General features: G+C 43.7%; 1 protein-coding gene and 1 long non-coding RNA gene across 6 annotated transcripts in view; one reads left to right on the top strand and one right to left on the bottom strand.

Annotated features, from left to right (window-relative positions):
• ANO4 (anoctamin 4) overlaps nucleotides 1–23,416 on the bottom strand; it is a 344,842-nt gene that overhangs the window by 83,797 nt on the left and 237,629 nt on the right. For all 4 annotated transcript variants that reach the window (XM_073651462.1, XM_073651463.1, XM_073651464.1 and 1 more), the window contains 2 exons: nucleotides 7,719–7,825; nucleotides 21–76 (listed from right to left, as the gene is read on the bottom strand). In XM_073651462.1, the coding sequence (XP_073507563.1) occupies nucleotides 21–76; nucleotides 7,719–7,825 (163 nt within the window). The remainder of the gene's footprint in view (nucleotides 1–20; nucleotides 77–7,718; nucleotides 7,826–23,416) is intronic.
• Nucleotides 1–23,416, top strand: part of LOC141165681 (uncharacterized) — a 79,118-nt gene that overhangs the window by 11,863 nt on the left and 43,839 nt on the right. The gene's annotated exons all lie outside the window — the stretch shown is intronic.

Here is a 23,416-nt window from a genome sequence, read left to right as displayed (position 1 = left end):
ATGTTACACTAAAATTATACCTCGTGTAAAGGGAATGCAGCTTCATAAGTACAGTTAGAAAGTAAGCGGTTCAGTCCTGTGAAAAGAAGAAAAAGTCCTTTTAGCAGAAAATTTAATGTTGCAATGAACAACTAAAGTTTGTTACTTTTTTGTAAAATGACAAGGAATATGCATTCTTCAGTTTAAAATCGGAGCAATATGAAGCTACAGTATGGCCCCGTAGACTTCTATACACTATGTGATATTTTACGGCCCACCACAACTCAGAGTCTATTATAAGCCATATAACTGCATTGGACTTGAGCCAGTGCGTAAATGATGCTATTGGTTAGCACGATGAAGTGCGTTTATGAGTTTAGTTTCCACAGTTTAGTTTTTGCTATGTGATTTGAAAGTTAATTTCAGCATAATAAATTTTATATGACTAAACTGAATGGCTCATAATTCCTTAGCCTAAATCCTGGTTGCCAAGACCTGTTTAGTCAAACAGAAACACTTACTGATTGTCCTGACCACAAATCATGCTGCATCAACAATACTTTACCAATCTCAACACCTTAATTATCATTATAAAATCAAGATGCATGAAAGAAGAAGGCCATTATAATCATTTGTGCGGTGCAAAAGGACAAATTAAACATTTGCTGAAATGAGATCACAAAACTGGAAAAGTCACCTCTCTCCCGTAGGTAGAAGAAGTAAAAGACCCAGCAAAAAACAATAAACTTTTAGTTGTAGCCACTGGACATCTCACCAGTTTGAGCAATTTTAACTGGCCACATGGAATAGTGGCCGCAGAGCTGATTAAAAAGTTGTGGTTTTGAATTTCTCCTCTCCGTTGCGGAGATATTAGTTTGTAAAGTTTAAGTTAAAATTTATGATATAGTTCAACCAGAGACTTGTTTTTGGCGGCATGTACTTCTTCTTCTGCATGAGATTGACAAGTCATAGGCAGGCTGCATCATGCAGGGGAAAAAAAAAACATGCCCTTCTCTCCTCACTGATCTCTGCAGCTACTGTGTAGAGATACAGCAAAGCCGAGTATCATTGCAAACACTTTCAGACCTCATCTCACAGTGCTGTAAGTGTGGGGGGAAGGTTAGAGCTTACATTGAGATGAGATCTAGAAGTGTTTGTTAGGATATATTAACTCAGCTCTGCTGTTTCTCTACACAGTAGCTGCAGAGATCAGTGAAGAGAGGAGGGCGTGTTCTTCTCTCTTCTGAATAATGCTGCCTGCTTATGAGTTGACATCCTATTACAGAGGAAGAAGTAGATACCCCCAGGACAAATCTCTGGTAACACCAGTTGAACTATAACATAAATTATAACTTTAAATTTACAAGTCAATATCTCTGAAATGGAGATATTAGAAAATAAGAACTACATTTTACTCAGCTCTGCAGCCAATATTTTATAATGTGGCCAGTTTAACATGCTCAAACTGGTAAAATGTTCCCTTTAAAGGGAATGTCAGGTAAAAACAAGTTATCAACTATCCGCAAATAACAGATAACCTATTGGTCAATGAGATCTGACTAATGGGACCTCCACTGACTACTGGGACCTCCACTGATTGGCAAAACAGGGAATTTTTGACCGCCACTCCATTCATTCTCTATTAGGCTGTCGGAGAAAGTTGAGAGTAGTGTTGAGAATAAGTAATAAATGCAGCCGCGTTCGAGTATGTGCACTGCCACTCTATTCTAATGGGAATAAAAGTGCCCCATTCTACCAATTGGTATGGGAACCAGAGGTCAGACACCCAGCAATCAATAAGTTATCATCTATCCTGTGGAAAGATAGCAACTAGATTCCTTTTCTTCATTTGAAAAAAGAATTGCAGACCTTCCTGAGTGCAGCTCTTTTCAAAGTGTAGCGGCCGCTGCTGGATGTTGCCAGTGCTATGGCAGCACAGCTCCTGTTCTTTTGTATAGAAGCTGTACAGCCATAGCTGGCACAGCAGCTCTGTTCAAAGTGTTAACCACCTACAAGATGTAAAAGAAAATATGATTCATCAGACCAGGACACCTTCTTCTATTGGGTAATGATCTAGTTATGATTATTCACAGCCAATTGTAGGCGCTTTCAGCGATAGAAATGGGTACTTTGACTTGACTGCGACTACACTTCCCCATAAACAGGAAGATAAGATAGCTAGTTTTAACTTTTCACACTTTTTCTTGCATCAAACACATCAACTCTAAGAATTGACTGTTCATTTTCTGCCAGTATATCCCACCAATTGATAGATGGCACCGTAACAAGACAGTCAATGTTATTTACTTCACCCATTTTCAATGATATAGCTGATGGCATATTTATCATTTACGTCTCCTTTTGGAAATTTACATATATCTACACATAATAAAAAACACATTTTGTTAATTTAATTGTATGTAAATATCAGAACTATGTTTACATGGTAATCAAGGAGGTAAATATCTGTTTAGCGATGTAGGAATAAGAAAATGCAATTGAAATGGTAAAGTCTTCCTTCAGGTATGTGATGATAATTATTCAGGAAAGCTGACGCCTACTTTACTGTCAAGGGGGACCAGTGAGATAGTAATGTAATTTTCCACCTTGCATATTAATGCACTCAAATTCTGCTTTCTATAACCCTTGCAATTATCACTTTAACTGTAAGTTCTTTGCAGGGAAGATTCAGTTCCCACACTGTTGGATTAATATAAATTAGATTTTCTCATCTGTATTATTTATGTCATGCATATTTATATATTTCTTACACATGCTATAAAATAATATCATAAAATAGAGCTGGGTAATAAAATGTACAACTATGGAATGTCTACAATTTGTTAAAGATAAAATCAAACACATGGACAATACAAACTTGAATCAGGGGAAATGAAAGCTTTTTTTATTCATACAGAAGACAATGACTAGGGGATCTAGCTTGGATGAGCATTGTGGATTATACTATTGTGGTGGATCGGTTCACTCGGCTGTACATAGAGGTAGACACAAGAACACAGTCTCTTTAAATCTTCCGATGGGTTATTAAGAGTACTGCATAAACCACAGCAATATTAGCAAAACAAGCACGGCCTTCCCGGCCTTACAGGAAAAACAAAACATAATGTCTATGTCCATGTTGCTATGGGTAACTGCCCACTTCAGGAACAAACAACCCAAAGTTTAGCTTTCCTTCACATAACAATACAGCTCCTGAGCTTGTGCCTCCAGACCCACCCCACACACGACTCTAGAAAGTTGGGTTATCCTCTGAACTCATCCCTCTCTACAGGTGTTTAATCACCCTAGCACTAAACATGGCTGATTAACTCCTCTCATCCACGGCATACATAGAAATCATGGGGCCCCATAGCAGAAGCTCTAATTGGGACCCCCCCCCCAAAAAAAAAAAATATTTGTCTGTGTCACAGAAGAGCAGATCTCACAACTTTCCAGCCTTTATGTAGTAATTTTCCTCCTGCTGAAGTCCTAGATTCCTCTTCCATTGCCCCCATAAAGTATGATGCCAATAAAAGTGTCCCAACAGTATGATACCCCCATGGTGCATTCCTCCACATCAGCCTCCACATACACAGTATAATGACCCTATTGTACCCCACTTCAACTCCCCTGGCAAAGTATGGTGATCCTAACACAGTATGATCTCCCAACTGTGACTCCCACACAGCCCTCCATACAGTATAATGGTATAATGGGCCTACATACAGTATAATGGACCGCACTAGCCCTCCAAACACTATAATGGCCCCCACACAGCCCTCCAAACAGTATGATGGACCTCACACAAACCTTCACACCGTATATTTGCTTTTATCCAGTATAATAGCCCCTCACATAGCCCTCAAAATATTATAATGGCCCCACATAGCCTTCCATATACTATAATACGCCACCCATAATCCTCCATTTAGTATAATATGCCCCCCCTAATCCTCCATATAGTATAATGCACCCCCCATAATCCTCCATATAGTATAATGAACTTCCCATGGTCCTCCATAGAATATAATGCACTCCCCATAGTCCTCCATACAGTGTATTACACACCCCATAGGGTAAAATGCAGCCCCCATATAGGATAATGCACCCCACAGTCCTGCAGTATTATGGGCACCACGTATTCACTGATTTTAAAATACCGTATATTTTAAATAAGCCGACCCGCGTATAAGCCGAGGCCCCTAGTTTTACCACAAAAAACTGGGAAAACATATTGACTCGAATATAAGCCTAGGGTGGGAAATGCAGCAGCTACTGGTAAATTTCCCCATCCTAGTATGTATGGCACCCCTCATCCCCCAATCCTGGTACGTATGGCACCCCTCATCCCCCAATCCTGGTACGTATGGCATTCCTTATCCCCCAATCCTGGTACGCATGGCACCCCTCATCTCCAAATCCTGGTACGCATGGCACCCCTCATCCCCCAATCCTGGTATGCATGGCCTCCTCATCCCCCAATCCTGGTATGCATGGACTCCTCATTCCCCCAATCCTGGTATGCATGGCTTCCTCATCCCCCAATCCTGGTATGCATGGCCTCCTCATCCCCCAATCCTGGTATGCATGGCCTGCCCCAATACTGGTATGTGTGGCCTCCTCATCCCCCAATCCTAGTATGTGTGGCCCCCTCGTCCCTCAATCCTGGTATGTGTGGCCTCCTCATCCCCAATCCTGGTATGCATGGCCCCATCACTGCACACAAAAAAATAAACACTTATACTCACCTTCCTTCCTCACATCTGCTCCAGCTCTCTCAGATGCTGATTTGAGCTGCTGCTGCCGGCATATTCACTGCTCTCCACGTCGGGACTATGTGCGGGTAGAGGAGTGAATACGCATTTTCTTTAGTAGCGGGCATTGTCAGCAGGAGCCGTGGCTCAGCGCTCCTCCGTGTCCGCTACTAAGGAGAATGAATATTTCCTCTTCTCCACGCCCATGGGAGTGGAGAAAAAGGAATATTCATGTCCCTTTAGCAGCGGGCACACGTGGTAGCTGCAGCAGCCGGCTACTGCGTGCGCCCCGCTCCTCCAGCGCCTCAACCTCCCTTCCCCCCAATACTCACCTATCCTCCTCGTTCCCCCGCTGCTTCGGGGCCCTCCCGGCTCATGGGCCCCATAGCAGTGGTGTGGCCTGCCGCCATTGGCGGTACACCACTGCTCTCATCACTTTGTGTGCTTGAACCTTTTTCCTATGTTTATATTACTGAAGATAACAATCTCAGTACTACATATCTCCCCTCCAGTACTTTGCCAGTGACTTTGTCATGCTATGTTAACCAAGAATGTGTACATAACACATTTTATTCATGAGTTACTATTGAATATCGAAGTCATCTTTGACTTCAGAGTTTGGCTTGGAGAGAAATTCAAATGTAGTTGGAATTAAAGAGACTCAATAATAGAGGATCAATAGCATTCTATAGGGTTCACTGAAAGATAGTATGCATTTGGCCATGTTCACACATTCAGTATTTGGACAGTATTTTAAATCAGTATTTGTAAGCCAAAATGAGGAGCGGAACAGTCATAGGAAAAATATAATAGAAACAAGGGCACCACTCCTGTATTTTTCACCGACTCTTGGTTTTGGCTTACAGACACTGATGTAAAATGCTGACCAAATACTGAACGTGGCCTTTGGTTGTTAAAATCTGTACATTAGAAAGGGTTTAACATTGGTGATATATTGCCTCATCCATTTTTTCAATCAATTAATGCTCTTGTATTTTGCATTCACAGGAGCATTGCATTTGAGAAAAGGGCTAATGATTGGTGAAGGATTTGACTCTTGATTATATTGACATAACCAACTATCAGATCTGTAGCAAGTGGATAAAATGGAAGATCTGGTAGGAAAACTGGTGCAATGAGGTATACAAGGTATATAAAGACTTTAAAGAGATAAGGTGCTAGTTCATAAGAGCTAGTGAAGTCAGCAGCATCCTGGACACACAGACCTTATATCCAGCGTGTATGACAATGAGGGAAACATCAACAAGAAAACCGTCTCAAAGTAGCAACAGGATGCAAACTTATATCAGTGGGGCTTAAAATTAATGTTGAAATGAAGATTTCAGCCTGAAATTTAATACACATTTTTTAATTCGCAGTAACCAATAACATATCTAAAATATTTCTTTCGTATTTCAAAGGTATCCAAAGCTTTCAAGTGCCAGCAATTTGTTTGGTTAAAAGTTACTTACAGTCTCGCATCATAAAGTAAAGGGGTTTACAAAATATTGCCTATCTTTCTTGATTGTGATCTTGCAATGTTGATTTTAGGAAACACAGCTCAGGGACAAAGAGTGCTTGACTGTCTTCTAATTACACTGGTGCAAAAGGTAAGATATGCACATAAAGTTTTATGCACCTTTGCAGGCAAGCTCTACACCTCAACTGAAACATTGGTCTCTAGGATGTAGGCCTACAGTATATCTATGTTCCTGGATAATTTCTCTTACTTTAGTCTGTTTTCTATTGTGCTTTTGTTGACCGGGACTTAGATTTTCACATCACCAGGGATGGCATTGGGGCAGGAAAACTGGGCAATTGACCAGGGTCCCATCACCAAAAGGCTCCCAACAAGATCCTGCACAGCCGCAAGTTTGGTGGAATAGTTAGTTTGTGGCCGCCGTTTTTACAAAGCAGAGTCTGAACAAATAATGCCAGTCCTGAATTGTCACTGCAGTTTCCAAGGTTAGAAGTGTAGAAGGACTTTTAATGACGTCATGGTCATATGACCAAAGGTTCCTCAACCTGTGAGAGTATGCTGGAACTGAAGAGGAAAAGATAGCCTGAAAAAACTGTCCTCTGCAACATATCTGTGTGTGTATAATATGAAATGTGTGTGTGTTTGTGAAGGTATGTACTGTATAACAGTGTGTGCATATGTGTAGCATTCATTGTGTGTGTGTGTGTGTTTAGCATTCCAGCCTGGAGTCTGTTTCTTAACATACAGTGTATGTGAGTGTGTAACATAAAGCGTGTGTGTAACATACAATGTGTAGGTGTCAGTGTGTGTATCATGCAGTGTGTGTGAAACAGATAAAGTATGTTTCATAAAGTATGTGTGTGTAGCAAGAAGTGTGTATATGTAGCATGCAGTTTCTATGTAGCATGGAGTGTGTGTGTTGAACATACAGTGTGTGTGTAGCATCTACATTTAAAAATACCAGCAGATTACACAAGTGTTCGTAGGTGTAAACGTGTAGACAATTACCCAAGAAATAAGCAAAAGCATATTCATGAGATGATAGAATGGTTTATTGCTGGGACAAAAATCTTTGTTCTTAGCAGCACATTACCCCATGTAAAAAGATGATGTACTGCTGATAACATGATCTTGTATAGGGAAAGAACGATCATATTTGTGATTTTCTTATCTCCATTATTCTTCATCTACTTGTGTCAACCAATAAACAAGTGCCTAACGATTCATAAAAGGTTTTTTCACCAGAAATCTGTTGTAAAATAAGACGCCTCTGATTCAAACATATCCCCTCATCAAGACTAGCATGAACAATGGTGGTTTTGATGAATCAGAGCTTAATTTTTTTCTATAATGATGCAATATATTATCATTTGGAATTTTAATTTTGCCCAAGGCCACACTTTGCCTAAAACATGGACAACACGTCACAGTTTCATTGTAAAGAGCTCTCATCATAAAACCTGATATTACAAGCACTTAAAAAAAAGGTGCTAAGTATTGCTTACCTATTTTATTTTTCCCCTCTTCATATTTAACTCTTTGCAAAATATGATGCACAATCCGACTTCTTGTGGCATTGTTGAAAAAGGTGTCTTTGTTGTTTATTATAAAACTACAAAAAATTGCAAAAGAAATTATTTCAGTTATAACCTATAACATCTCTCAATTTATATTTTTTGCTTATATTTTACAAGGAAAATTTTTTAGGAAACCTAAAGAAAGACTATAAACTATATTCTGCAAACATTAATTTTATTATAATTTAAATAATATAACACTGTATGAGAGATGTGTTCCTTAAACCTACTGTTTATTACGGCTTTTGAGTTCAGTTACTTTAAGGATAAAGATTAAGGGCATAAGGATTTTCAATTTAAAATGAAAAAGTGTCTTTAGTCATTGCAAGTACCTTGGATAGCTCCATGGTGTAAAACTGTACAAACCTCACACTTTCTGATTCTATCTGAAGTCTTGTGGCGGGAACCTTAAACATTTCAGATTTTGAAATTTTAGCACAAAACGCTAAATATCATTTTAATGAAAGCTGAAATATTACCAACATATTTAGCACTTATTCATGTATTTAAAAATAGAAATCTGATCTGAATTTCCAATTCCAAACACAATGAGTTTATAAATTTACTCTCAAGGTCATCCTCAATTTGTCATGTACCGTACTTTTGTCGAGCAGTCTGTACAATACAGTTGAGCCCTCCCTGCCCTTATTCCATGCACACATTTACATAGGCAGATGTATTTTTGAGACCTGAAATAAACTGAAATATTGTAAGCATACTGTAAAATGAAAAGTGTACATATTAAATAAAAGGTATATTGACAACTGATTATAATGCATCTCACTAAACAACCACGCATTCCTGAAATAATATGGATTATGGTTTAATAATATGTCGAAATGAACAAATTTACAGTTGCAATTAAAATTATACAACCCATCAATGTTTATTGGCAAAATTTACAAACTTTCTGTTTGCAATAAACGAAAAAAAGAACAATTGAAATATTGTATCTCAACACAATTAATATAACAAGCAGTTTCTCCAAACTATACACACAATGCTATTTTTAATGATACTGCAGTTTAAGAATTATTCACCCCCTTCATAACAAATTTGGCATTTGTGGTTGCAGTCACTGAGGTTTCAGTTTGCATGGTAAAGTACATACTGAATTCTGAAGGTCTCCATGCCCAAACTCCAAGACGCACAGCTTTACTGACCCAAAACTTCAAGAAAAGTTGGCTCCGAAATTCATATAAACTAGCCACAGAAATTTTAAGATTCTGTTCTATTGAGCGATGAAACAAAACTGATACTTTTCAGACCAATGGATTGATGGTAGGAGAAAGAATGAAGCAATCACTGAAAAGAGCATCCTGCTTACAGTGAAGCATGGTGGTGACTCAGTGATGTTCTGAGGCTGATTTGCTTTCTCTGGCAATATAAACCTACAGCATTTGAAGGACAAGATAGATTCAATCAAGTATCAGGAGATCTTAAGAGAAAACAACCTGCCTTCTATGAAGTCTGGGTGTCATTGGACCTTCCTACAGGACTATAACTTGAAGCATACCTCAAAGTCTACCAGGCTTCATTTCAGAAGAAGTGCTGGAAGATTTTGGGTTGGCCTGACTTGAGATCAATAGAAAATCTTTGATGGTATTTGAAGAAGGTGGTTGCAGCACACAAACTCAAGAATATTCGTGACTTGGAGGCCATTGCCCATGAGGAATGGGCTAAGTTTCTTCAGGAATGATGCTAGAAGCTGGTGTTTGGCTACGCATTATGTTTACAGCAGGTCATAACAACCAGAGTGTGCTCTATTAAGTACCCTAAGACTTTTTTTTAATGAAGTGGGTTGAATAACTCTGAGACTGTAGTAGTCATTAAGAGTGACATATTATGTTTAATTAGGATAAACCACTTGTTTTATTAGTTGTGTTAAGATTTTTCAATTGTTCTTGTTTCATCGATTTATTGCAAAGAACAACAAGTTTGTAAAATTTGCTGCTAAACCTAACTTGCAATGGAAGTGGTGTGAATAATTGTAACTGTATGATTGCATTATATTACTTAGATATTCTATATCATTTATATTTGATTATACATCCTACATATGTCTGACATTTTCATACCAAATAGTAATTTTTGAAGTTGAAATCTGCTTGTCTTTGGACAATTTAATTGTTATCTATATTTTAATATTTTGGTAAATTCTTAAGTAATGTATGTACATAGACCTAAAAACTTAAAGAGAATCTGTCAGCAGTTTTTTGCTATGTAATCTGAGAGCAGCATGAGGTAGGGGCTTAGACACATTTCAGGGATGTGCCACTTATTAGGATGTGTGCTGTTGTTTCCATACAGTCAATGCTTACTGTTAATAGACAATGCACACAGAAAGCTGTGGTGTGGGTGGGGACAGCTTTCTGAGCTCTGCTGCATTCAACATCTAAGAACTCTGATTGTGTCACAACTATTGCACCCAGTAATCTAAGTGATACATCATCGCAATAAGGGTCTCTTTTCCATCATTATGCTGCACTCAGACTAGATAGAACCTGGTGACAGTTTTCCTTTAAATAGGTTTTCCAGGATTAGAAAAACATGCCTTCTTTTTTTCAAAAACAGCATCACTCCCAACCATGGATTGTGTCTGATATTGGTATTATACTGTGCTCTATTAGCTTTAATGATACCACTCTCTGCTGGTTCTGCCCCTACCTCTCTCACTTTGCTGTCAGTGTCTAATTTGCTGGCTCTTCTTCACCTCCTCTTTCCCTTACTGTTGGGGTTTGTTGGGGGTTCAAAACTAGGTCTCCTCCTTTTTTCTCCCTACACAGCCCCAATTGGACAAGCTCAGTAGATTATCTATCAGTATCATCTCTACTCTGATAACACCCAATTATTTGCATCTTCTCCTGACACCCTCGCACTATTGCAAAACATCAGTGATTGTCTGTCTGCTGTCTCCAACATCATGTTTTCTCTCTATCTGAAACTTAATCTTTCCGATAGGCACCGATTCATCAACACCAGCGTTCTTCATGACAGTCTTGATGAGGGGGTGCGGTGGAGTGCAATGCTCCTGATTCTTAAGAGGTCCACATTGCACTTTTGTGTGAAAAATTATATATACTGTATGTATATATATATATATATATATATATATATATATATATATACACACATATATGATACATTTTCACATAAAAGTACAGACTGGGCTTTGAAACTATCTAGCAAGCACTTTTGAAGTAAGACATGTAATTTTTCATCATTTCTGATTGTTATTATTTTCTTTTGCTAAATCACTTATTATTTTCAATCCAGTAAACAACCATTAGAGCTCATTATATTGCCTTATATAAATGCATTGTGACAAAGAAAATTTTAAACAAGCAGCTACTAACAATAAGCTTTAGCTCTCAAGCATTACAAATGTGAGCAGAGCAGAAAAGCTCATATACATTACTGACATGACATGTTCTACAAAATGTCTATGGTCTTTTATTATTTCACATTATATTAAAGTGAATCTGACAGCTGACACATGCAGGGCAGCATCAGACACTGGCTGTATGATTTCAGCCATATATGTTTAATTATAAAAAAATTTAAAAGTCGTAGAGGAACGAGCCGCAATGAAAGACTGGTTGGACAGGCAAGTCCCTGGTGGCTTCTCTTGCCCACTGCCAATGACTGACAGATCTCTCCCTATAAAGACATGCAGGGAGACACCCGTCACTTAAAGGGAGTGGGCACAGAGAAGCCATCCACATTTAAAGCATGTTTTTCTCCGAAACTCTGCTGCGTTTCAGTCAAACATACATGTCTGGAATCATACAGCCAGTATCTGATCTATGCTACTCATAGATCGGGCAGCATGTATCAGCTGTCAGGTTCTCTTTTAATGTGATTCCATCTGTATGACCCAGGCAAGTGTAAAGAGGACTTTTCACCAGTTTGAGCATGTTAAACTGGCCAAACCATGGAATAATGGCTGCAGAGCTGAGTAAGACTATGTGCGCACCTTGAGTATTTGGATGCAGCAGTTTCTGCATCTTTTGGCAGCAAAAACGCTGTGGAAAAAACATGAATTTTACCATGATTTTGATGCATTTTTGCATGTATCTTTTGAATGCATTTTTTGATGTGCTTTTGTACAGCAATGAATGCTTTTTGGAGCTAAATAAAGATATTTAAAAATAGAAACATGTGACATCGCTTTAACCCTTGGATTACCTTCGGACCTGGGGTGAGTATATTGGTTAATTTAAATGATTACAGAATGTGTCTGTTGTATTTCAAATAAAGTGTTTTATTCACGGTGTGTGTGTTTATTTAATTTTTTACTTACAAGTTTAGTTATGTTAGTAATGAGGGTGTCTGGTTGATACCTCCTCATCACTAAATGTAGGGCTTTGTGTCAGTGACACCTAATCCCATTACCCCTAATCCCATTACTCCTAATGCCATTCAAATATGAAGTGTCATTTCTGGGGCAGCTGAGGGATGCTATTTTTAGCCTAGGAAAGGGCCATTAGTAGTGTTGAGCAAGCATGCTCGACACTGCTCGGTACTCGCCCGAGCATCACGCTACTCGAGATGTTCGGTGAGCACAGAGCATTTCCAGGATACTCGGGCGGGAGCTCGGGTCTCCGCCCTGCATGTTTGACGCTCTTTACAGAGCCAATGAACATGCAGGGATTGCCAGCCAGTCACTGTAATGCCGCAGCCATGTTGGTTGTGTGTATTACATTGATTGGCTGGCCGCACAGCGCCACCTCGAGTATTTAAAACCGGACGCCGCCATCTTGGACACAGACGGCCGGGATCACCTAGTGTAGGGAAAAAGCTGCTGAGCTATGGAGAGATTTATAGTGCGAAATAGGTAGTGTAGGGTCTCTAAAGCCTGCCAAATCAAATAAACAGTCCTTCTCAGGACTAATATCCATCCCAGATATCAGGCAGGCAGGCAGGCTGTATAGGAAACGCAGTGGTTATACCAGCAAATGCTGCATTACAGTCCTGTGTGGTGCTGCTCAAATTGCTAGAATTAGCTCCAGGTCTCGGGGGCCAGGAAAAATCCTTTTTTTTTCATCTAAATACTCTTTTTTTTTTTCCTCCTTCACACTGTACAAATAACCATCTTATTAACCTTTTGGTGTTGTCCCCCCCCGAAAAAAAAAAAAGTGTGTCTGTGACAGTTCAGACACAAGTATATCTGTTTAAAAGAGTCTGGTGTAGGCCAGAGAAATAGAAGTGTGGTTTTGCAGTTCCATGGTTCAAACCTCTGTATTATCCACTTTTGGGCCATTTTTACCTAAAAAAAACAGTTTGAGTGTGTCGCTCACTGTTCAGCCGCAAATATATCTATTTAAAAAAGTCTGGTATACACAAGTAAATTATAACTGTGGTTTTGCCGCTCCACGGTAAAAAATCTCTATTATCCTGCTTTTGGCATTTTTTGCCGTAAAAAAAACTGTAATAGTGTCTCCCTGATTGTTCAGACACAAATATATCTGTTTAAAATAGTCTGGTGTAGGCCAGAGAAATAGAAGTGTGGTTTTGCAGTTCCACGGTTGAAACCTCTGTATTATCCACTTTTGGGCCATTTTTACCTAAAAAAAAACAGTTTGAGTGTGTTGCTCACTGTTCAGCCGCAAATATATCTATTTAAAAAAGTCTGGTATACCCCAGTAAATTATAACTGTGGTTTTGCCGTTCCACGGTAAAAAAACTCTATTATCCAGCTTTTGCTATTTTTTCCGTAAAGAAAAACAGTAATAGTGTCTCCCTGATTGTTCAGACACAAATATATCTGTTTAAAATAGTCTGGTGTAGGCTGTAGCATCGGCGTCTCTGCCCCGTTCTAGGCAGAGACGCCGTCCCTCTCACCTCCCCGCTCCTGGCGCGGCGTCCTCCAGCGCTGCTCTCCCCGCTGCTTCCGGCACGCGCTCCTTCCCCGGCAGTGTGTTTAGGGCGCGCGCGCGCTCCCCCTCTCTTAAAGGGACCGCGCGCGCCGTCCTAAGGAGTCCCCGGCCAATTGCCGGAGGACCTCCCATATAAAAGGCACCTCCTCCAAAATGGAGGTGCCCGAGCAATGTTGTAGCACTGTTCACTACTCTGCTTCAGCCCTCAGGTCCCGTTGCCAGTTACCTGCCAGATACCTGCCAGATTCCTGCCAGTCTGCTGTCTAATTCCTGCCTGATATCCTGCTACCTGCCTGCTAGCCTGAGGTCCGACGGTCTGCCTTACTACTCCTGTCAGTCTGTCTAAGGACCAGCTTGCCCGCTCACCTGGGAGCGCACATCAACTACCTGCCTGCTTGCCTGAGGTCCGACAGTCTGCCTTCCAACTCTTGTCAGTCTGTCTATGAACCAGCTTGCCCGCTCACCTGGGAGCGCACATCTGCTACCTGCCTGCTAGCCTACCTGGAGGCTCTGCCGTCACGTGCTGTGACCACCTGCCTGTCCAGTGACTCCTGCCCGCTCACCTGGGAGCGCTCATCTGCTGCCTGTCTGCTAGCCTACCTGGAGGCTCTGCCGTCACGTGCTGTGACCACCCGCGTGTCCAGAGACTTCTGCCCGCTCACCTGGGAGCGCTCATCTGCCGCCTGTCTGTTGGTCTTCCTGGAGGCTCCGCCGTCACATGCTGTGACCACCCGTTTATCCAGAGACTCTCGCCTGCTCACCTGGGAGCTCACGTCTACCATCAGCCGCCACAGGTCGTACCAACCCTTTACCCAGAGACTGCCCCGGTCACTTGCCGTGACCATCTGCCCGTTCACCCAGAGACTGCCCCGGTCACTTGCCGTGACCATCTGCCCGTTCATCCAGAGACTGCCCCGGTCACTTGCCGTGACCATCTGCCCGTTCATCCAGAGACTGCCCCGGTCACTTGCCGTGACCTCCTGCCCGTTCTTCTAGAGACTGTCCCGGTCACCTGCTGTGACTGCCTGCCTGGTCGCCACCCGCTCCCTTACAAGGACCGCCCCCTTGTATAGTAGCTCAGAGGTTCCGCCTCCCAGACCCGTTACAGTTTGCTCGGGCCATGGAACCCGGTGGCCCCCAAGCTCCCTCGCTCTCGGACCTGTGTCATGAACTGTCCCGTCAGAGGTCCCAACAGGAGTCCATCCTGGGTCACCTGCGGAATGTCAATTCTCGCCTGGACACTCTGACTGCTCTGCCTGCAACCACCGCCAGTGCCATGACTCGCAATCCGGCAGCTCCACTGCCCACTAATAACATGGTATCCTACCCCGGACCCCGGCTTTCTGCACCTCCTCGTTTCGGAGGCGACTCCGCCCAGGCTCGGGGCTTCATAAATCAGTGCACCCTGCACTTTGAACTCCTGTCTCACCAGTTTAACTCCGACAGGGCCAAAATTGCCTTCATCATGTCCCATCTCACCGGAGAGGCCCTGGCCTGGCTAAATCCTCTATGGGAGAGAGGAGACCCCCTGGTGTCCGACTTGCCTGCCTTTCTCACAGCTTTCCGGAAAGTCTTCGACGAACCCGGACGGAAGACCTCATCCGCATCATCTCTGCTACGCCTCCGTCAGGGAAGTCTCACCGTGGGCCAATATGCCATACGGTTCCGTACCCTTGCCTCGGAGCTGGCCTGGGATAATGACGCTCTGGTTTCTGTCTTCTGGGAGGGTCTGTCCGGCCATATAAAAGATGAACTTGCCAGTCGGGATATTCCTACCACTCTCGATGACCTAATAACTCTTGCCACCCGGATTGACCTGCGGTTCCAGGAGCGTGCCAAAGAGGTCACCCGTGAGAGGAGGTTTCCACGTCTTGCTCCTACTTTTCAGAAACCCGTCACTCCCTCCGTCTCTCCTCAGCTACACTCTCCTGAGCCTATGCAGGTCGACCAGACCAAGATGGTCGGTTTTCGCCAAGAATCTCGCCGAGCCGAGGGAAGCTGTTTCTATTGTGGCAGTATGAAGCACTTCATCCGTTCCTGCCCGGAAAAGCCGGGAAACGCCAGTGTCTAGGACCACTCGGAGAGGTCGTCCTAGACAAAAGTAAGCCCTCTCCGTCTCTGACCTTACCGGTCTCTATTGCTTGGGGAGAAAACCGTCTCTTTGAACTCGCCCATCTGGATTCTGGAGCTGCTGGAAACCTCATCTCTGTTATGTTCTGCTACCAAAGCTAAGGAAAGAGAGGAGATCTGTCCCTACTATAGGACTCAGCTGAATCCCTACGATGTAACAGGGAACCTGATCCTGCGATCAGACCTGCTAAAGTCCTAATCTAGTCTGTACGGAGACCTATAGATGTGGGGAGGGAATCCCTACAAGTACTAAGGACTGGGAGGAATATGGGACACCTCCTAACAGAAATAGTAGCAGACAGACGAACAAACAAAATAGATAGAACATAGAGGTCCGTAGACCAAGCAAACTAACAGAGCTAGATACAGAGCACAAGCTAGCTAGAAAGTAGATATACAATGAAGTCCAGCAAAGCCAGAAGGGCGGAGCAGGATTAAATAGGCCAACAAGGTCATGTGACCAGCAAAGGAAAAAAAACCTAACAGCAAGGTTCTAACAGTACCCCCCCTTCTAAGAGGATCCTCCGGATCCCCTAGGACCAGGCTTATCAGGAAATCTCCTGTGAAACGCTCTGATAAGTCTGGACGCGGAAACATCATCTGACCTCACCCAAGAGTTATCCTCGGGTCCGAAACCTTTCCAGGCCACAAGATACTGCAAACTACCTCTATACTGTCTAGAGTTAAGGATGCGAGAAATTTCATATTCCCCGTCCTCCACCACCGGAGGAACAGAGGCAGAGGCGTCACCATCCGACACAACAGCTTTTTTTAACAGAGAGACATGAAAGACCGGATTAATTCTCCAGGAGGTAGGAACCTCCAACCCAACAGCAGATTGGTTGACAACCTGAAGCACCTTAAAGGGCCCTACAAACTTGGGACCCAATTTCTTAGAAGGAATCCTCAACCGCAGATTCCTAGAGGACAACCAAACCATGTCACCAACAGCGAACAAAACCTCCTGTCGTTTCCTATCAAAGTAGTCTTTAGATTTTCTGTTGGCCTCCTGAAGATTACCACGCACATCCGTCCAAACTCTTTCCAAATCACCGGAAAAATTCTCCTCCTCAGGCACGGCAGATCCCAACTTGGAGAACGACCCAAACGACGGATGTCTCCCAGAACAACAAAAAAAAGGCGAACAACCAGCAGAAGAAGATGTATGATTGTTCAGAGCAAATTCGGCAAGTGGCAGAAACTCAGACCACCCCTCTTGATTGTCTGCCACAAAACAACGCAAGAACTGCTCAACATCCTGGTTTTTCCTTTCTGTCTGGCCATTAGATTCAGGATGATATCCGGACGAAAACGACAAATGAATTCCCAACCTGTCACAAAAGGCACGCCAAAAACGAGCCACGAACTGAGGACCCCTATCAGAAACAATGTCAGTAGGAACGCCATGAAGTCTGACAATTTCCTTGACAAAGGCCTTAGCGAGAGTTTTAGCGCAGGGCAGTTTGACGAAGGGAACCAAGTGACACATCTTGCTAAAACGGTCCACGACCACCCAGATGACAGTAAAACCCTCAGAGGGGGGAAGGTCAGTTATAAAGTCCATAGCCAAATGTGTCCAAGGAGCACTGGGGACCTCCAAAGGACAAAGTAACCCCGCAGCAGGAGTATGTGAGGACTTAGATCTAGCACATATAGTACATTGGCGCACCCACTTAATGACTTCCTTCTGCCATCCAGGCCACCAAAAACTGCGACCCACCAGTCTCTTGGTCTCAGAGATTCCGGGATGACCTGCCAACCGAGATTCGTGACACTCAACAAACAAATCTCTCCTAAAGGTCCCAGGCACAAACAACCTCCCATGAGGAGTGTTAGATGGGGCATTCTCCTGAGCTTTAAGAATCTCATCTTCCAAAACGGAGTCTAAAGCAGCTATCACAACACCTTCTTGTAAAATGTTCTCCTCTTTCTCAGCACCGACTATGGGAGAAAAACTGCGAGACAAGGCATCCGCCTTAACATTCTTAGTACCAGGGATGTAAGTAACGGAGAAATTAAACCGCGAGAAAAACAGTGCCCACCTAGCCTGACGGGCATTCAGGCGCTTGGCAGCATCAAGATATATCAGATTTTTATGATCCGTAAGAACCTGAACGGGAAATTCCGCACCTTCCAAGAAGTGGCGCCAGTGTTCAAATGCGAGTTTAATAGCCAATAATTCCCGATTACCAATATCGTAATTCAATTCAGTCTCCGAAAATTTTTTTTGAAAAAAAGGCACAGGGATGTAATCCATCCCCGTTATCCTGAGACAATACTGCGCCAACCCCCACAGAGGAAGCATCAACCTCAACCAAAAACGGCCTAGTAACATCAGGCTGCATAAGGATGGGAGCAGAGGTGAACCTCTCCTTGAGATACACAAAAGCTTCAATGGCCTCAGAAGACCACTGAACCGCATCAGCACCTTTCCTGGTGAGATCAGTCAGAGGTTTGACAATACTAGAAAAATTTTTTATGAATTTTCTATAGTAATTGGCGAAACCCAAAAACCTCTGTATCGATTTCAAACCAATAGGCCTAGGCCATTCCTGCACAGCCTGAACCTTAACCGGATCCATCTCAAAACCTTTGCTGGAGATAATGTAGCCCAAAAAACTAATTCTCTGTACAGCGAACTCACATTTCTCCAGCTTAGCAAAAAGCGAATTGTCCATTAATAACTGTAATACCTCACGCACGCTCCGCCAATGAGACTCCAGATCTGGCGAATAAATCAAAATGTCATCCAAATACACAACCACATTTTTACCGATCAAAGGTCTAAGGATGTCATTAATCAGATTCTGAAAAAATGCAGGAGCATTAGTAAGACCAAAAGGCATAACCAGATTCTCAAAATGACCCACAGGAGTGTTAAAAGCAGTCTTCCATTCATCACCCTCCTTCATGCGCAACAGATTGTATGCCCCCTTAAGGTCAATTTTAGAGAACCACTTGGCCCCCAATAACTGGTTAAACAGATCAGGAATCAATGGCAGTGGGTAAGGATTGCGTACCGTAATTTTGTTAATCTCACGAAAATCCAGACAAGGACGTAAACCGCCGTCCTTTTTTTTTACAAAAAAAAATCCAACCGCCACAGGAGACTTAGAGGGCCTAATGTGACCGGCGGCCAAACTTGTCTGTATGTATTCCTCCAAAGCCTTCCTCTCAGGAATAGTAAGGTTAAATAAACGACTTTTAGGAAGAATCGCTTCAGGGACAAATTCAATAGAACAATCATAGTCTCTATGGGGAGGCAAAACCTGCGATTCTTTCTCAGAAAAAACTCTCCAAAAATCCTGAATAGGAACAGGCAATTCTCCCCTATCCAAAGCTGCAATACGCCCGTTACAACACTTGTCATAACATTTATGGCTCCAGGATTTAATTTCACTGGTAGACCAATCCAGTACAGGATTGTGAAATTTTAACCAGGGCAAACCCAATATTACTGGAGAAGGCAAGTTATTCAACACTACCAAATCCAATTTCTCATGGTGAACACCATTAATAGTGAGAGGAAATTCACTGACCTTGAGAGTAATATTCTTCAAAGGGGAGCCATCCACAGAAACCACAGCAATGGAGGATGATAAAGGTTCAGGTTTTAAATTGAGTTTTTCCACGAATCCCCCATCAATTACATTCAGTGTAGACCCGCAATCAACAAACACCCGAAATTCCATTAATTTTTCCTGAGCAATCGTGGAAGCAGCTAAAAATATACCCTTGGAATTTAAACAGGCAATACGGGCGTGACTGACCATTTTTTTTTCTTTCTTCATACGAAGCTCACAGCCTTTAATCAAATGACCAGATTTTCCGCAATAGAAACACAAGCCTTCCGAAAAACGACGGTCTTTTTCTTGAGAGCGAGGTGCCACCGATCCAATCTCCATCGGTTCACCACTGTTAGTACACACATTATCATAACCAGAAACTGACATAGCAGAGGATTTGCTCTCATTAACCCTAGCACGCAGTCTTCTATCCACCCGTATAGCTAATTGCATAGCCTGTTGCAAATCCTAAGGTGTAGGATAAGCAATTAGCAGGTCTTTAACCCTTTCACTGAGCCCAGCAAGAAATAGACTTTTCAGAGCAGAATCGTTCCACCCTGTTTGAGTGGACCAACGACGAAAATGAGTACAATATTTTTCCACATTACCTGATCCTTGTTTTAAACATCTCAACTCAGTCTCAGCTGATGCCACACGGTCAGGATCATCATATAATAATCCTAAAGCAGAAAAAAAACTATCCACTGATCTGAAGCATGTATCACTAGGTTGCAAAGAAAAGGCCCACTCCTGAGGCTCTTTGCGCAAAAGTGACATTATGAACCCTACGCGCTGGGATTCATCCCCAGAGGACTTGGGTCTCAAACGAAAATACAATAAGCAAGCATTTTTAAATGAAAAAAATTCTCGATGTTCACTAAAAAATAAATCCGGCAAACATACCTTAGGCTCCAAGAAATATGCTCCAGGACAGTTACTCACGTGCTGACGGAGCTCGGCCACTTCCAGAGAGAGTCCCTGCAGGTGTTTAGCCAAATCCTGAACCGACACCATGATGGAACAAAAAAAAAAAAATCTTTCCTTAGAGAATTTGCAGGCTGGACTTACTGTTATGTTCTGCTACCAAAGCTAAGGAAAGAGAGGAGATCTGTCCCTACTATAGGACTCAGCTGAATCCCTACGATGTAACAGGGAACCTGATCCTGCGATCAGACCTGCTAAAGTCCTAATCTAGTCTGTACGGAGACCTATAGATGTGGGGAGGGAATCCCTACAAGTACTAAGGACTGGGAGGAATATGGGACACCTCCTAACAGAAATAGTAGCAGACAGACGAACAAACAAAATAGATAGAACATAGAGGTCCGTAGACCAAGCAAACTAACAGAGCTAGATACAGAGCACAAGCTAGCTAGAAAGTAGATATACAATGAAGTCCAGCAAAGCCAGAAGGGCGGAGCAGGATTAAATAGGCCAACAAGGTCATGTGACCAGCAAAGGAAAAAAAACCTAACAGCAAGGTTCTAACAATCTCCCAGTCTCTGGTAGAGAGATACCATATTCCCACCAAGTCCCAGGCTGAACCATTGTCAGTCGCCTCCGTGGATGGAAGACTTCTCTCGGAGACCATCCTGCTCGTCACCGAACCCATAACCCTGCAGGTGGGAATGCTGCACTCTGAGGAGATCTCATTTCATGTGCTGTCCGGACTTTCTCACTCCCTGTTGCTAGGTCTACCTTGGCTCCAGACACATGAACCCGTATTGAACTGGCGGTCCGGTGAAGTACTCCGATGGGGTCCTGACTGCCATAGGACCTGCCTGGTCCCGGTCCGTCCACTTCGCCCTCAGCCTACTCCAGCTAACTTACCTGGTCTCCCGGCTCCCTACTGGCCCTATGCGGACGTCTTCGGTAAGAAGGAAGCTGAGACGTTGCCACCCCATAGGCCATACGATTGCCCGATCGACCTGGTACCTGGCACCACTCCTCCCCGTGGGCGTATCTACCCGTTGTCTGCAGCCGAGACCCGAGCCATGTCTGAGTACATTGAAGAGAATCTGGCTAGGGGATTTATCCGAAAATCTACCTCCCCGGCTGGAGCCGGATTCTTCTTTGTCAAAAAGAAAGACGGCTCGCTACGTCCCTGTATTGACTACAGAGGACTCAATCTCATCACGGTAAAAAACAAATATCCCCTGCCACTCATCTCCGAATTGTTTGACCGTCTCAAGGGCGCCAGGATCTTCTCCAAGCTGGATCTACGAGGAGCGTATAATCTGGTCCGTATCCGTCAAGGAGACGAGTGGAAGACGGCATTCAATACCCGGGACGGTCACTACGAGTACCTTGTGATGCCCTTCGGTCTCTGTAATGCTCCCGCGGTCTTTCAGGAACTAGTCAACGACATCTTCTGTGACCTCCTGTACTCCTGCGTAGTGGTATACCTGGACGATATCTTGGTCTTCTCTCCGGATCTCCCCACACAGCGGAGGGATGTTCGTCAGGTCCTGCTTAGGCTTCGGCAGAACCACCTTTACGCCAAATACGAGAAGTGCCTCTTCGATCAGACCTCCCTTCCGTTCTTGGGCTATGTCATCTCCCAAACAGGTCTGCAAATGGATCCCGAGAAGCTCTCTTCCGTTCTAAAATGGCCTCGTCCTGAAGGTTTGAAGGCGATACAGCGATTCCTGGGCTTCGCTAATTATTATCGTCTTTTCATCCCACACTTCTCGTCTCGGACTGCTCCCATATCTGCACTTACCCGTAAGGGGGCTAACCCCAGAACATGGTCGCCTGAAGCCGAGGAGGCCTTCCTTTCCCTAAAGAAAGCCTTCGCCTCTGCTCCCGTCCTGCACTGTCCGGACTGTAATAAACAATTCTACCTGGAGGTTGATGCCTCCTCTTCCGGAGCCGGAGCGGTGCTCACCCAGAAGTCTTCTACTGGGAGAATGGTAACGTGCGGCTTCTTCTCCAAAATCTTCTCCTCGTCGGAGCGCAACTACTCCATTGGAGACCGGGAATTGCTAGCCATCAAATTGGCACTGGGAGAGTGGCGCTATCTGCTTGAAGGGGCTCTCTACCCGGTAATTATCTACACAGATCACAAAAACCTGGCATATCTCCAAAATGCCCAGAGACTCAATCCTCGCCAGGCCCGGTGGTCGTTGTTTTTTGCCCGCTTCGACTTCATTCTTCATTTCCGTCCGGCGGACAAGAACGTCAAAGCTGATGCCTTGTCCCGGTCCTTCCTGTCCTCCGATCAAGAGGAGGAACCTACGCACATCATCGACTCCTCCAAGGTGATGAATGTGGCCCCCGTGGATCTGACTCGTCTTCCACCCGGTAAGACGTTCGTAGCTGTGCCAGATCGGGACAGGGTTCTTCGCTGGGGACATTCTTCTAAACTAGCTGGCCATGCTGGCCAAAAGAAGACATTCCAACTTATTACCCGGCATTACTGATGGCCTACCCTGCGTAAGGACGTGGTAGACTTCGTCGCGGCCTGTTCATCCTGTGCCCGTAACAAAGTTCCCCGACATCTACCTGCCGGCCATCTCCTGCCCCTTCCCGTACCTGCTGCTCCTTGGCAACACATCGCTATGGACTTTATCACCGACCTTCCAGTTTCTGCCGGTTGCACTGTCATTTGGGTTGTCGCTGACCGTTTTTCTAAGATGGCCCACTTCATTCCCCTGCCTGGTCTTCCGTCTGCACCCGAGCTGGCTAAAGACTTTATCCGCCACATCTTCCGTCTCCATGGTCTGCCCCTCCACATCGTGTCGGATCGTGGGGTTCAGTTCACCTCTTGCTTCTGGAGAGCCACATGTAAGCTGCTGGACATTACCCTGGATTTCTCCTCCGCTTACCACCCTCAGTCCAATGGTCAAGTGGAGCGGATCAATCAGATCTTGTCCAGCTACCTCCGGCACTTCGTTGATGCTCACCACTCGGACTAGGTGGATCTCCTACCATGGGCCGAGTTCTCTTATAACAACCATGAGAGCGAGTCCTCTTCCAAATCCCCGTTCTTTATAGTCGGTGGCCAACATCCCCGGATTCCACTTCCTGTCTCCGTTTCTGTGGACAACCC

Source organism: Phyllobates terribilis, unplaced genomic scaffold (assembly GCF_046119375.1).
Source record: "Phyllobates terribilis strain yellow unplaced genomic scaffold, ASM4611937v1 Scaffold_11__3_contigs__length_659146591, whole genome shotgun sequence".
NCBI classification, from domain to species: Eukaryota; Metazoa; Chordata; class Amphibia; order Anura; family Dendrobatidae; genus Phyllobates; species Phyllobates terribilis.
The sequence above is the reverse complement of the archived record's forward strand: the minus strand, read 5'-3'. Positions and strand labels throughout refer to the sequence as shown.